The sequence below is a fragment of the Homarus americanus genome, unplaced genomic scaffold (genome assembly GCF_018991925.1).
Source record: "Homarus americanus isolate GMGI-L3 unplaced genomic scaffold, GMGI_Hamer_2.0 scaffold34345, whole genome shotgun sequence".
In the NCBI taxonomy this organism is placed as follows: Eukaryota; Metazoa; Arthropoda; class Malacostraca; order Decapoda; family Nephropidae; genus Homarus; species Homarus americanus.
In genome coordinates this window covers 709,564-724,309 of record NW_024736072.1, presented here as the reverse complement: position 1 = coordinate 724,309, position 14,746 = coordinate 709,564, and the positions used below count along the sequence as shown (strand labels likewise).

At 40.7% G+C, this 14,746-nt stretch overlaps 1 protein-coding gene across 1 annotated transcript in view; it reads right to left on the bottom strand.

The window, feature by feature from the left end:
* Nucleotides 1-14,746, bottom strand: part of LOC121871921 (pollen-specific leucine-rich repeat extensin-like protein 2) — a 51,189-nt gene that overhangs the window by 17,742 nt on the left and 18,701 nt on the right. Inside the window, exon 3 of the mRNA XM_042374522.1 lies at nucleotides 6,429-6,647. Coding sequence (XP_042230456.1) covers nucleotides 6,429-6,647 — 219 coding nt within the window. The remainder of the gene's footprint in view (nucleotides 1-6,428; nucleotides 6,648-14,746) is intronic.

Sequence of the window (14,746 nt, the reverse complement as noted above, 5' to 3'; positions counted from 1 at the left end):
TACGTTATATTCAGTAACATACAGTAGTAGCAAGACTCTGAACCCGAGTGCCTTACCTTCTCTATACACCACAACCCGGGCGTTATTTACACACGATTACAAAATATTCTGGAAGGTTTACTATAACTGGTTGAAAATAAAGTTGAATTGTCTCTAATTTTGTGTCTACATATTAAAAGCCTTCTGAGAGACGTTCTAAACCCCCCATTATATACTTGTGTTACTTTATAATTATGAAGGAGATACGGGTCATCAAGGTGAGGGAGTTTCGTTCTCACCTCTGATCGCCACGAGCCGTCGGACTTAACAGTAATACTTAATGCTTTCAACATACTCTGTTTGGTTTGATCTAGTATCTCATTTACCGGGTTATCACTAGTTTGACTTGAGGTTCAAAACAAATCTTATTCTATCGAAGAACTTGAGAATACAGTACATGCCACTGGACTAGGCATGTAAAATACATACGTCTGTTAGTCAAGTAAAATAATGAATAACAAACCAATACTTAACTCGTATTAAATCCTGTTAAAAGTAAAATAATCAGTTCTTTTATGAATCACCCGCGTCCTCTGATCCACACGCACACACTTCATCCACAAGCCTCTGTTCCCCCAACCTTAATCAACATGTCAATGTCTAATATCTTCCTAAACAGCAGAATCCACTCCAAATGACTCCTCAATAATACGGGGATAGAAATTCATGTAATATTCACCAAAATAAAGTGTCAGGAATAGATTACCGACACTCAATCACAGGTTCATCACGTGGTGGGGTGGATGGCGTGCGACGGGTAAATCACCACTTCCCATGGCTTGTAAACCCCAAGTGTTCACCTTAATCAAGACCTCGGTAGTCAAGAGCCCAAATTTAGATTTACGCAGTAAGTAGATTCTGAGAATTTTACTTTACCAAATGTTGACAGGATCTGGACTTCATAAACACTGATCCCTGGCGTGTACTTTGAGGCAATACCCAGCAAAGTGAGGGTTTTTTTTTTCATCTCAACTCCCAGCCGAAACACAAAGGGTCAAAAAACCACCATTTCCTTTTGTTTCCCCAACCCCCTATACCTCCCCTCCCTTTCCAAAAAGCCGAGTACCTGCGTGCTTTCATCAAGGTGAACACAAGGGGTACACCACTACTGCCTTTGCTTGTTGATTGGGTACGTAGTCTTGTGACAAATACAAATTTCATCCACGATGACGTCATGTCCGACACACACCTGACTGGATGGGGTACAGACAAAGAGGGGGGGGGAGGGGGAAGAGGGGGGAGGGGGAAGAGGGAGGGGAGGAATGACCGAACCGAACTCAGACTTCTATGAGGAATGACCGGAAAGGAAATGGTCGGTTAATACGGGCGAAAGACCCGAGACAACACGAATGTAAACTTCAAAGTGAAAACCAAAATAAGCAAGAACCAATTCTGCACGTCCAGCAGAGAACAGTTCAATGACAATCTGTTCTCCAAAACTCACTGAACAACTGTAGCACATCCTCACTACACGGCAACACTGTCTCATTCATTAATTTGTTGTAATTACACTACGAAACCAATACGCGCTTTGTATATGAGCGGATCGTGTTCCGGGGTAATGGTTAGCCAGTGCAGTTGGCGAGTTGTCAGGTCTTCTCCAACTATTCCTTGACACTAGGTCATGCAACTCGTTAACTTTGGGTGTGGTTGTTGTGTTGGCGGCAGCTTCTACACCTTAAACAAATTCAAGCCTCGGTGGCCCTAGGGCCGGCCATCCTCGATCACGAGGGGCAACCATTCTTCTTCTTCTTCTTCTTCTTCTTTCTCTTATTATTATTATTATTATTATTATTATTATTATTATTATTATTATTATTATTATCATCATCAACATCTGTGTGAGAGAATATCTGTGTATGGGTGTGGCTCTATCTGTGTGAGTGTACCTGTGTTATGGGTGTACCCGTATCTGTATGTACTTGTTTGGGTGTACCGGTGTAAGGGTGTATGTGTTTTATACATGCTCTATACGTACAAGTGCAGTGTCACCCAAATATATTTAAAACAATATAAGAGAGTTAAAGAATGGGAGGCAACTTAGTCACATCCAGATAATATAAAACAATCATTACACAAGGCGCTACATTACCAACCATACCAACCTTTCAAACTGGTTCGTCTATTTTTGTATTAATTATTATTATTATTTTTTTTAAATAGTAAAGATATTGTCTAAGGTCCGTTTTCCTCGTTGATTTTTTTTTTTGGTATATAAGAATGTAAAGTTAGTTCTCACACAAGACTGTATAACTCTATCTGGACTTATACAGGTCAAACTATCTTGTATTTTACATCTAGTCGTCAACAGTACAAGTGGGGGATATGTATACTGTAGGTTCCTTATATGTAACGCTCAAGAGCCAAATTACACAGTAATTTGACAATGAATTTAACTGAACTTGTGCGAATGATAATGAAAAAAATGACATGATCAGAGTTGGTATGGCGGTGGAGATGACCAATCTATGTGAAATATTTATAAGAATGGGAGTGAGGTATATACATGCCTCTCTTATCTATGTGTACAAAAGATGTGATCTAATTATGTACATAACTTAGGTGTGATTATGCACATTGCTATCATGATGAAATTACCTCACCTGAACTAGTACCTGCACATATGTTCTTGTACACCTGTGTGTAATAATACGTCTCGGCGATTTCTTAACACTGACCAGCTCAAGTTTAATCCATCGATGTATTCGTTTACCTAATTATGGTGCTGGATATTTATAATTAAAAGCCCAGACACTCGCCAAAAACAAACCTGTTATAAGTTTTGCTTCTAAGTAAAACTACGGTATTAAAAGACAAGCATATATCCGGTGTTGTCTGGAGGTCAGTACTGTACAGCACGTGTCAGGAATCTGGATCTACTACATAAATATTGCAAACAGGAATATAATGTAATGGCTTTAAATTCATATTTTATACAATTTGACAGAAAAAGTCAATTAAATTCGCCAATATACTTATAAACTTAATTGTAAGGAATTCCTACAAAATTTATGATGAAATTTTTAAAATATAAATTTAACTCAATATTTCAACTTCATAAAGAATAAAGGAAAAGTAGTTACTACAATCCATTCCATATCGTGATTACCTCTAAGTATAATGTATTTCGTCAATACAATATATATATATATATATATATATATATATATATATATATATATATATATATATATATATATATATATATATATATATATATAAAACACTTGTAAGAGAATCATTTTACCGCAGAACACCCGTATAATTTGATAAGTGTAGTGAGTACACAATCTAATTTTATACGAGGAACGACAGTGTATTGATTAAGCTCTTGCCCCTGAAACCATACCAAACAGTGACCTTCACGGTTCTTTCAACCTTTTACATTGTATTGTCCCCCTCATAAGAGTTCAAATTAAGCTGTTTTATTATCACATTTCTTCCCTGTAATACTCCTAATTCACTGTTTTGTGCAAACACAAACACTGTACAATATAATATGCCTCGCGACCATCACAAACCTGGCACCGGGGTCAAGAAATATTGTCACACTACCTGTAAGGGCGGAAACTATCTTCCTGCTCGTTATCGCTGCTTACTCGCTCGTTTGCTGGTGCGGACGACACTTGGGGCAGTTGGACAGAGGTGAGAACGGCAGCGTCTATCTGGGTCACCGGCAGATTCAACCCAGCCGCCATACAGTCACTATCTAGCTACCCAGCTGTTCGTCAAATTCTGGCTATGATCTCATCATAGGTCCTGGACTCGTGGGCTGTGTCCCCAGACCTTCACCTATCGACTGTCAATTCTCTGGACATCTACCACATACCACGACCGTCAGTTCATCTCATTCCGTCTTTGCCCCGGTGTTCTGCCATTTCAAGATGTTGCTCGAGTGTGGAGTTGAATGGACGCTTTCCTACCCTGAGTGTGGATCACAGTGTTCCAGAACCTTACCCCAGGGCCACTGCCGTAGGAAATATCTGTTCATTGTTTGGTTCTATTGTTTGATTCCATTAATTGCTGACTCCCCTTTATTGTTCGAGTCCATCAATTGTTGACTCCATTTAATTGTTTGAATCCATTAATTGCTGACTCCCATTAATTGTTTGATTGCTTTAATTGTTTGCTTCCCTTAATTGATTAACTCCATTAACTATTGACTGCATTAATTGCTTGACTCCCGTAATTATTTGTTGTTTGTTGAGTAGTGTCAGAGTTTTGCTATATTTTTTATAGTAAAGAGATGTCAATCTGAAACGGTTGTTTGCTATTACTCAAAAAACCATGGTCCTTGACTTTCCTTTATTAAGAACCTGATTGGTCTGGTAAGGGATTTCTATCACAAAGTCCCAGGCCTTTTACACTACCATACCATCGATAACAATGTGGCACATGAAGCAGATGCCGAAAACCATGGCAATGTGGATAAAAGTGAAGGGAAGATTCACCCACCCTAACTTACTTACTTACTTCGCCTAAAGATTAGCAACCCTAACGCTACATGGTTAGATTAGGATACGGTGGTTAATCTCTCCGTGCAATAATCTGGGGGGAGAATCTTTAGGAGATTCGTACTTTTCCTCACCAGTGTTTAGCTTGCTAAAGAGTTTCGGCAGGAAGTATACGTGATGCATATTTCTGAGGATACAGGAAGCTCTCTACGATACGATGCCGGGTTCGTATATGTGGCTGAGTCTCATTTCAAGGCAGGGTAAGGCGGCTAAAAATAATATTATGAACTTAAAGAAGACGATCTTTACACAAACATGTACCTATTCTTGTAACAAACTTGCACCAACACAGATAAACACACGAATTAAAATTTTACCAAGACAAGATACCTATACGCAGCCCTTACCACACCTGAGATACCTACACATTACTCACCACACCTGAAGCAAGAATCTACAAAACACTTACCAGATTACACATGCAAGGCTTCGCTCCTGGCCCCATGTCATCCCAGAGATGAACCCAACCGAAACCCCACAAATTATGAGTAAAACTGAATTCACTTTAAAACCTTATCTGAGGTGTGTATAGGAGTATCGTCCACCTGGGAGAGGGGAAGGAGTAGGAGAGGAGGGATAGGGGTTTGGGGGAAGAGGAAGAATTTGGGAGAGGGGAAGATGGAGAAGGGGTGGCGGAAGTAGTAGTAGTATGGGAATCGGATCAACACTATATAGCACCACCAAGTTGCAAGGGCCCGGCGTTAACTCAGGTGGCAGCAGGCACCACTAGCTACAAGGAAGCACCCGGGGTAACTAACTGGCATTTTAAGTGACGGGACGGGGTGTGTTGTGAAGACCAGAGCAACAGGGATTAAACCACACTAACCACCACCACTGTCATGACTATCAGAGATAATGAGACGCCCCCCCGTTATCATCCCAGTCCACGGCCCAACGGCACGGCACACACACACGTCACTTTCACTGATGCTCATACAAATTCCCCTTAGTAACTCACCTGTGAACACATCATACTTATACATGTTCAGCAACACACTTGTACAACATAAAACACAGTAAATATTCAACAAAACACCTGTATACATAAAACACCTATACATATAACACAACTGTATATAATCAATAACTAACCATTACATATCTAATAACATCAGTGCATATTTAATAACACATCTGTACACATGTCACACCTGTACATATTCAATAACATATCAGTCAGTCCGTATTCAATACCACACCTGTATATATTCAATAACACATCTGTCCGTATTCAATAACACACCTGTAAATATTCAATAACACACCTGCACATATTCAATAACTCATCAGCTGTACATGTTCAATAACAGGGAACACACACTTGTACACATTACAATACACCTGTACAACCTCACACACCATCTCCGGAGTTACGAAATCTTGAGTCAGGTTTTTAGCTACATTTAAAAAGATGAGGAGAGTTACGGCTTGGAAGACAAACATAAACGGGAAAGTAAGACGATGTGGAGAGAGAGAGAGAGAGGAAAAGAGTTGAGGAGCAGAGAAAAAAGAGGAAGGACAAACAGATACTGGAGGAGAGGGGACTAAAGAGGGTAAAACGTGCACAAGAATGGATGAAAATGAAAGAAAAGGTTAAGGAAGAGGACATTTGAGTGAGGTGACAGCATAGAGGGGACATGAGAAGGTTGATGAGAAAAGGAAAAAGAGGCATAAGGGAGGAATAGACGGAAGAGAATTGCTGGACACCTTTACCTGAGAGAGGAGTGGTGAGTGGGAGGGAAGATGAAGGGCATGACACTCCTATCACCATATAACAAATATTGATGGTGATATAATACACAGCGTGTGGGATGCAAGCGACCTCCCCCTCCAAGGCCAACCCTCTCCCCCACAGTAACCTCAGTCAACACTCACCCTGTCGCTCCTGGAGCTCCTGTTGCTCTTGGAGGAGGCGCGGGAGGAGGAGAGCAACTGTGACTCCGAGGCCATACGGTTGAATTTCTGCGTCGCCTCCTTCACCGAAACCGAGATCTTGCGCTCCTCCTCGGGTCGGTCTCCACTACCACTACTGCCTCCGGCGCTTCCCCTGTCTGCAGCGTCATCACCGTCTTCGCCGCCTTCGTCACCCATGACCTAAGTCGAAAGAGATAGTATAAACATTAACGCCACACACACACAACCAAGCTCTGTTCTAACGTGTGTCACATCCCACCTTCAGTGTTTACACCACTGTCACCAGTGTCCTAGATAACGAGACGTCCACTACTGAAAAAAAACTGTTGTTCTGTATTATTGGTGTTATTATAAAACAAGAATATTAGTTCTACTCTGGCACTAAAATATATATAATACCTACAGCTTTAGCATCGTCACACAATATTAACAATAATGCTAAACATAATTTAGTTGATAAAAACAAAATCCTCCTAACTGTACATTACGTCAGAGCTCAAAACTTGGTACACCTAACACAGCTGCCAATTGTCAGGCGCGAGACAATGTTGACAACGTTAAATATGGCCTGTGACATCGTCACCATGCCGACAACAAACACCCCACCCAGCTTGTCACCTCGCCGCCTCCCCCCTCACCACCACCAAGCCATCAACAGACAATGATCTATTCCCAGACTCATTTGCCCAACCTTGTAGACAATATCCTTACCCATTTTTTCACCCGATTCAGTTTCCTGTCATCTCCACTTTCATTCTACTTGTTATATTCATAAATCTTATTCCCTTCCCCGACTCAGTCTCCCAACCTTGTAAACTTCAGTATAATACTTTTATCTCTCCAGCCCCAGCAACAGTCCCTCCACACACTAATTGATGGTCATTTACGTAAAGGGGATTACATTTTAACGTCTATTTCCTCAAAATTGTCTTTACAGTGCACAGTATTTTCATGTTGTCCTTCTGGCATAATTGAGATAAAAAACAGAGATCACGACTAATTAACCATTTACACCGACGACCCACAAGAAGATAGCCTCAAGTGTACACGGTCCGCCCAGCCTCAAAATAAACAACAAATATGAGTGCATGACAAACGCCGTAGTAAGTAACATATCTCTTACCACTGTAAATATTTCTTGTAGGTTCCTCGTACACACACACTCTACACCAAAATATTCACTCACAGGCCTCTCTATCTCTCTACACACACACACACACACTAACCTCCCTAGTTCATTACTTTACGTGACTGACATTCAAGAACGCTTTAAAATATTTTCCCATTTCTGGTTCATATATTTGTGTTCTTTAAGGATATATACAAGGTTAGAGCCCTAAATTGAACATAATTTCACCAATTTCTGTGTTTTTTCCTTTACTACTCCTGACTAAAACTGAAGACAATACCTCACACTACCTATTATAAAATGATTGTTTATTACTCCATCTATCAACACGTAATGAAAAAAGGTTTCACTATCGTTTCCTTTTTACTTCCCCAGGTAATAAAAATTATCCTAAAATTTTACTATTTTTATAACCCCACAATACAAGATACTCCTAAGTTCCAATATTTACTGAAGCAAACAATAAAAGATTCTCGTACGTCTTCTTATCTTCTTAACGAGGCAATAAAGTTATTCTCAAGTTCCCACATTTTCTTCACCTCCAGTGTTCCACAATTTCTACAAGTTATCTGAGGGGTTTAGCGGGGACTGCGGGAGAGAGGCAGAGAAGTGTTTGGTTGTGACTCACCCTCTTAATTTACTCAGTTATCGCCGCACTCAACATTATCACCACTTCATAAACAAATCCTCAAACCTAATTACCAGTAATATCTGTCATAACGGCCCTGACGACTACCTGCCTGGCCCTGTACAGAATACTATCATCACTATAAACGCTGCTCTTTAAAACGCTACGTCTGGATACAAACCAAATGAATAATAATATAAATATGAAATAAGATATCGGCCCACCAACACAAGCATCATCCAATATGAGCCAAGAACGTAACTGATGATAGTTGTACAGCTTAAAATATAAACAAACAGATAAAGCTAACATCCACACAAGCCGAGCGACACACACACTCGTGCCAAACAACACATTACTCTCGTCTACCTCATTTTCCTGGTGTGTCGGTTAACATTTCCCTGCTTATACCCGGCCTTGCTTATCAATATGACTCCGCTAGTTATCTTAAGTCTATCAATCACAATGTTTGTCTTGTCAAGTCGACCGATAACTGGTGAAGAGTTCAAAATAAATAAGTGAAACTTGGTCTGAAGATTCACGACAGTCATCCTCAGGTTTGTTTAGCTTTGGAGTCCAGGAGATCATAGGTTAAGGTGAGGACGGTAATTCACGTGACCCCAGGCGTGTGCTAACATGTTCCTGGTAGACTCATTTCAACATCTTTCACTGAACCCTTCAGTCTTATCCTTCAACCACATAGAAAACGAAATAGTCAGAATCCCTAATCTCCTTTACCTTATTGTTAGTTCAACAAAGACCGGCATGAAAACCCACTCCCCCCTCACTCACCTATTTTGTGCTGTTAAACTCACAGTACAGTTCAGTCAAAACCGCCACACTGCCTTGTCTTGCATCTGTTGTAAACAGCCACTCGTCCAGTCAAGTCAAGGTTATTAGTACACACCAAGTCACTAACCTTGACCTTGTGTAGGCTTATAAGGCCAGATTCAACAATTACACCGGGACAAACACTGAGCCAGTTTACAAGTTATAAGAGCTGTTTTCAGGGCATGAAATGAGTGGGCCCAGTACCTAATGGCCTGTTATGGGCGGTGCAGATACAGCAAACTGCAAAGCATTTTAACGGTACAGAAAACGACCGTCTTCATTGTCCCTAACTGTAAAGTTAGCAACCAATCACAGATGGATGAACCAGCGATTCTTAGGGCAGGAAGCGAGAGCTGTATTCTCTCAGCCGCCGCTTTCAAGGCATTATGAGTATAAAGCCCCGAGTTAAGAACTCGCCCAGAATACATAAATTTAATGAGTTTTCTTGACTATAAATAAGAAATGAGAGTATTGCACATGACCCATGACTCTGGGTAGTAAATTCAAGGTATTTAACAGTCTTACTGTGTCCAGATGATGACCTCCTCCACGGGGGAAGAATACTTTATACTGTATGTTAACTTCAGCCATAATATATATATATATATATATATATATATATATATATATATATATATATATATATTATATATATATATATATAATGCTACTGGAATGAATATCTGCAGTTAAGTACAGTATAATGTACATAATACACAAAAATGCTGCCAGTAAGAAATGACCGATTTATTTAATTTAAAAACATAAATAGAAGCAAGCAACATCAAGTACCACACTTGAGGCAGTAGAGAAACAAACAATACTGTACAGTACCAGAAGTATGTGTGGGGGTGAGAGAATTGAGGGAGGAGGGAGCTGACCCCCAGGGCTCTCCTGCAAGTCCATACTGTTAATAGCGAACACTAGCCTGGACACCATAATGACCGTGAGATGCTCTACCACACACGTACACACACTGGCAATCCACAACGTCTCACTCAACATGTTAAAACACCCTCCACACATTACCCATACACCAGTCAACTCCCTCCTCACTGCCAGAGGAACAACACTTGAGATATCTCCTGTCAATCATCAATTTGGAGAGGAATCCGCGAGTCCCCTTCACCCCACACTTGGAATGTGCCAAAAACTTAAAGTAAATAAATAATTTAACCCACAGAAAATTTTACAAGTTAAACATTAATAATTAAATTTACTAAACCTCGCCGGCTGAGATTCGGAGTCTTAAAATAAATCCAACTAAGACTGTGACTGTGACTCAGCAGCAACAGCAGTGACTCCCTCCCTCCCCCTGGTGGTGCATCCCTCTCCCTCCCAGGTGGATGAGACAGCGGTCAGGCGGCCACTCAGCACCACTGAGGGAACGTGCCGCCCTCACCCACCCCAAGGATCACATACACCCTCACGCAACCCACCCACCACCGAGCTACACACCCACGCCGTTTGATTACCTATCAATCAATCAATCAATCTGTAAATCAATCAGAATGACATAAAAGGTAGTTCTGATTTATTTACATTGATAGAATGATCTTGCCTATCAACTTAGTAATCTAAAAGTTGATATCCGTAAACCAGTATATCTACCACTATATATATATATATATATATATATATATATATATATATATATATATATATATATATATATATATATATATATATATATATATATATATATATATATATATATATATATATATATATATATATATATATATATATATATATATATATATATATATATATATATATATATCGCCGTCTTCGCCGGTTCATTTTACTGTAAGTTTTGAAATGCATGGAGAAGCAGATATATTTATAATGATATGTGGTGGACTGGAGGAAATACAGATGAGGCTGTACCCTGACACGGTCACCTGTAATCAAAGCCAGGTTTGCCTCGTTCACCGCGGAACACTGACGAGCCAATCTGGGGCATCAGCTAGGGGGGCATGGCGACACATACCGCGAGCAGTTTAGGCAGGACGTGTGTATCTCCACCTATGGTTTGGGTACTGTATCTGTACACCAGTTGAGCTTTTACAAGACAATGAACACTCAATGTGAATCTCATATTGCCGCCTTAATGAGGATTCAAACCTCGGACTAATGTCGGAGGACAAAATAGTGTATTCTGTGGCAGAACGATAAGCAACTACCCATACCGGCAAGCCCTTATACCCCCCCGCAGGTAATGTCAATAAGCAACACTTGTACCACCCAATTTTCGGTTCCAACAAAACAACAGAAGCGTCTTAAAATACATTTTATCCACTCACAAAAAGGTGTATCATTAATAAATCTCAATATTCCAATTCCACTACTGAAGTCTTGTTGTATTATGGGTGAAGAATATTCCACGTGGTAACCCCATCCCTCCCCTCCACAACAAGCCAATCTTATACAAGGTTGGATGGGTACAGGGAGGTGTGGTGGTCATCAATGAGTTAAAAATAAACATGAGATATTCCACAGAAACCCCCATGACTACCATCAGTACTTCAATCAACTAGCTCTTCCAGCGTCGTCACTGGCGATCATTAAATATAAATTAACAAGAAACAAAGACGTGTAACTTTTAATGGCTGAGTTTCCATCGGTTGCCGGTCACCAAACTTCCTGTCCAGGCTTACGGCAGTGACACTCACACTAAGGCTGCCGGGATGACGTCATAACTAAGCCCGGATATCGAGAGGAGCGTTCGTGGGTGTGTCACGGTAAGTGTACGCACTTACATCTTAAGACTGACTAACTGTATTCCTGCCTCTGTATACGTTACATGTCCATATCATTATTATTTTATTATGACCACTATACTGTTATTCACACGACTATGAGTATTGTAAGTGCTCACTGAATGTAATTATACTGGAGAAGGTGGTACAGAAAAAAAAAATTATTTATCTGTAAACAGATAACCTACACTGCACGAAATCATATCCTTGGCAACTACTTAAGCTACAGGGTGTACTACGCTACCATTACGTCATTCACTAAGTGTAGATTCTCTTACAAATTTATGAATATTATTATTTCCATCGAGTTATATATTTTTAAAATTTGATTAAGTATTAGCACACAAAATTAACACTGCACAACTACAACAATGAGAAAAAAATAGAGATTCCCGTCATGAAAACAACAAAGGCTAACAGCCACAGTATCGTGAAATTCACCATCTACGAGTAACACGACTTATGGCTGCGCACACAGGTCGCCAACCCTCACACTCAACACAGGTCAATGGGATCTTACAAGCCGGCGAAAAGTAACGAAATGAGGGACATCTTCAACGGAGTGGCGGCGCATGGTGTCTGCTTAGCACTAGTAACACACAAACTGCTCCATCAGCTGTGATAGACCCTGCTACAGGAAGCCCCTATCTTTGTCTCTTGCGCTCAAGATAACTCATAATTTTACCTTGGCGTGAAATATGAAAATGTTGACTTCACAATAAACCCCAGAGTTCGTATTCTCGGGGTTAATACTTGTATGAACCTTACAAACTTTAGGTACAGCTTCACTCACACCCAAAGCGACTATTGTGGTCTTGACTCCAAAACGTGGAGCCAGAAAATTCATCTTGCAAGATCTTTTAAAAAATAATAATGATCAAATATCTTTACACTTCCCGAAGGTGTATGTTGTTTAACCGATGATAACCTGTACAACTGTCATTGGTGGATTGCAAACAACTACTGACAAGTGCGTATTTATGGCAATAGAGTTGAAATTTCCCTAATAAATCCAACCTTTTATTTACCTGGGTTGCACAACAGGGCTGTGGAAAGCTTTTCAATGTAGGAAGGAGGGAGGGGGGGGGGTTAAAATCGGCTACAATAGCACTTCAGCGAAAGTGTATCAATATGGGACTGTTCACACGAAAGTGACGGTCACAGTCCCGGCACGCTAAATTCATGTTCCAGTCAAATATTATTTAATGCATGTTAATGGGAGTGTGCATACTAGCGATCACATTCAAGAGACGATCCGTTGAAAGATATTTTGACTGAAGCTGGACTGTACTGTGAGCGTCATTTCCCGTGTGAATTGGTAACAGTGTGCTCACACCAGTCTTGTTTCAGTCGTCACTGAGTTTGGTGTTGTGAAACATGGATCCAAAGAAGAGGAAATTATGCAAGTGGGATTATGAGAAAGGTTATGTCTATTTAAAATATAATAATGATTATATGCATCGAATACATTTATTACTAAAAATATAGGCTTTACAAAAGTGCCAATGTTCATACGAAAGTATTGAAAGAATTTACTTTCATCATCGATCAAATGAGGATAGAGTGTATGAAAGTGCCTTTCACTCTTCCTATTAAATTATGCAACATCGAATGAACCCAAATTCTCTTCCTTTTCCGAATTTGTTCTTTACTTCCTTCTTCCTCCTCGTCCAATGCAATTGCGATCATTGCCAACTCTGATGAAGAGAAATCGCACATCCTACTGTAACCCACAATGGTCTGGCTACAACTGAGGGACTCGAGACGGTGACTTGTATTCTAGTCCCGTGACCGGAACGAGATCGTCCTTTGACTGGACCGTGACCGTCACTATAGTGTGAATAATGCCTAAGACAGAAAATGGATAGATAGATATTCAGTAATAGCATGGTACAAGTTCACGTCCATTCAGCATGAACACAGTAAGAGTAGGTACAGTCCCCTTCACGAGTGCGTTTACAGGGGCGGCACATATAAACATTTTAAATATTGCTTTATTTTGATTCCATAGTCTGTTTACTATTATTAGTTTCCTTCTGTCGAATGTAAACAAACACAGGACTGCCACACCGCACAAAACCTGACGAGCAATAAAAATACCTGGATACGATACGGTAATAACAAGATATCAAATATTATGCCCTGAAGAGACAGTTTGTTACCGTACATCACTATTACAGTCAGACAAACACACCAATAAGAAGAAGCCGTCGAGGTGAAGTCAAAGACCTCCACCAAGAGAATTTTTCTTTTATATAAATACGTAGTTCGTTTTTATCGTACTTTAAATGTCCAACTAACTGAAATACAATACTCCTCCGCCATTCCCGTATTTGATTTTTTCACACAAACCAGTAATAATTTACATCCTTTGTGGATAAAACACATGTTAGTTAAGGCATATCGAGGCAGGAGAATGAGGGTTAGTGATCAGGATAGTGAGGGGTGGTGAACAGGACAGTGAGGGGTGGTGAACAGGACAGTGAGGGGTGGTGAACAGGACAGTGAGGGGTGGTAAACAGGACAGTGAGGGGTGGTGAACAGGACAGTGAGGTGGTGAACAGGACAGTGAGGTGGTGAACAGGACAGTGAGGGGTGGTGAACAGGACAGTGAGGGGTGGTGGACAGGACAGTGAGGGGTGGTGAACAGGACAGTGAGGGGTGGTGAACAGGACAGTGAGGGTTAGTGATCAGGATAGTGAGGGGTGGTGAACAGGACAGTGAGGGTGGTGAACAGGACAGTGAGGTGGTGAACAGGACAGTGAGGGTGGTGAACAGGACAGTGAGGTGGTGAACAGGACAGTGAGGTGGTGGGACAGTGAGGGTGGTGAACAGGACAGTGAGGGGTGGTGAACAGGACAGTGAGGGGTGGTGAACAGGACAGTGAGGGTGGTGAACAGGACAGTGAGGGTGGTGGAACAGGACAGTG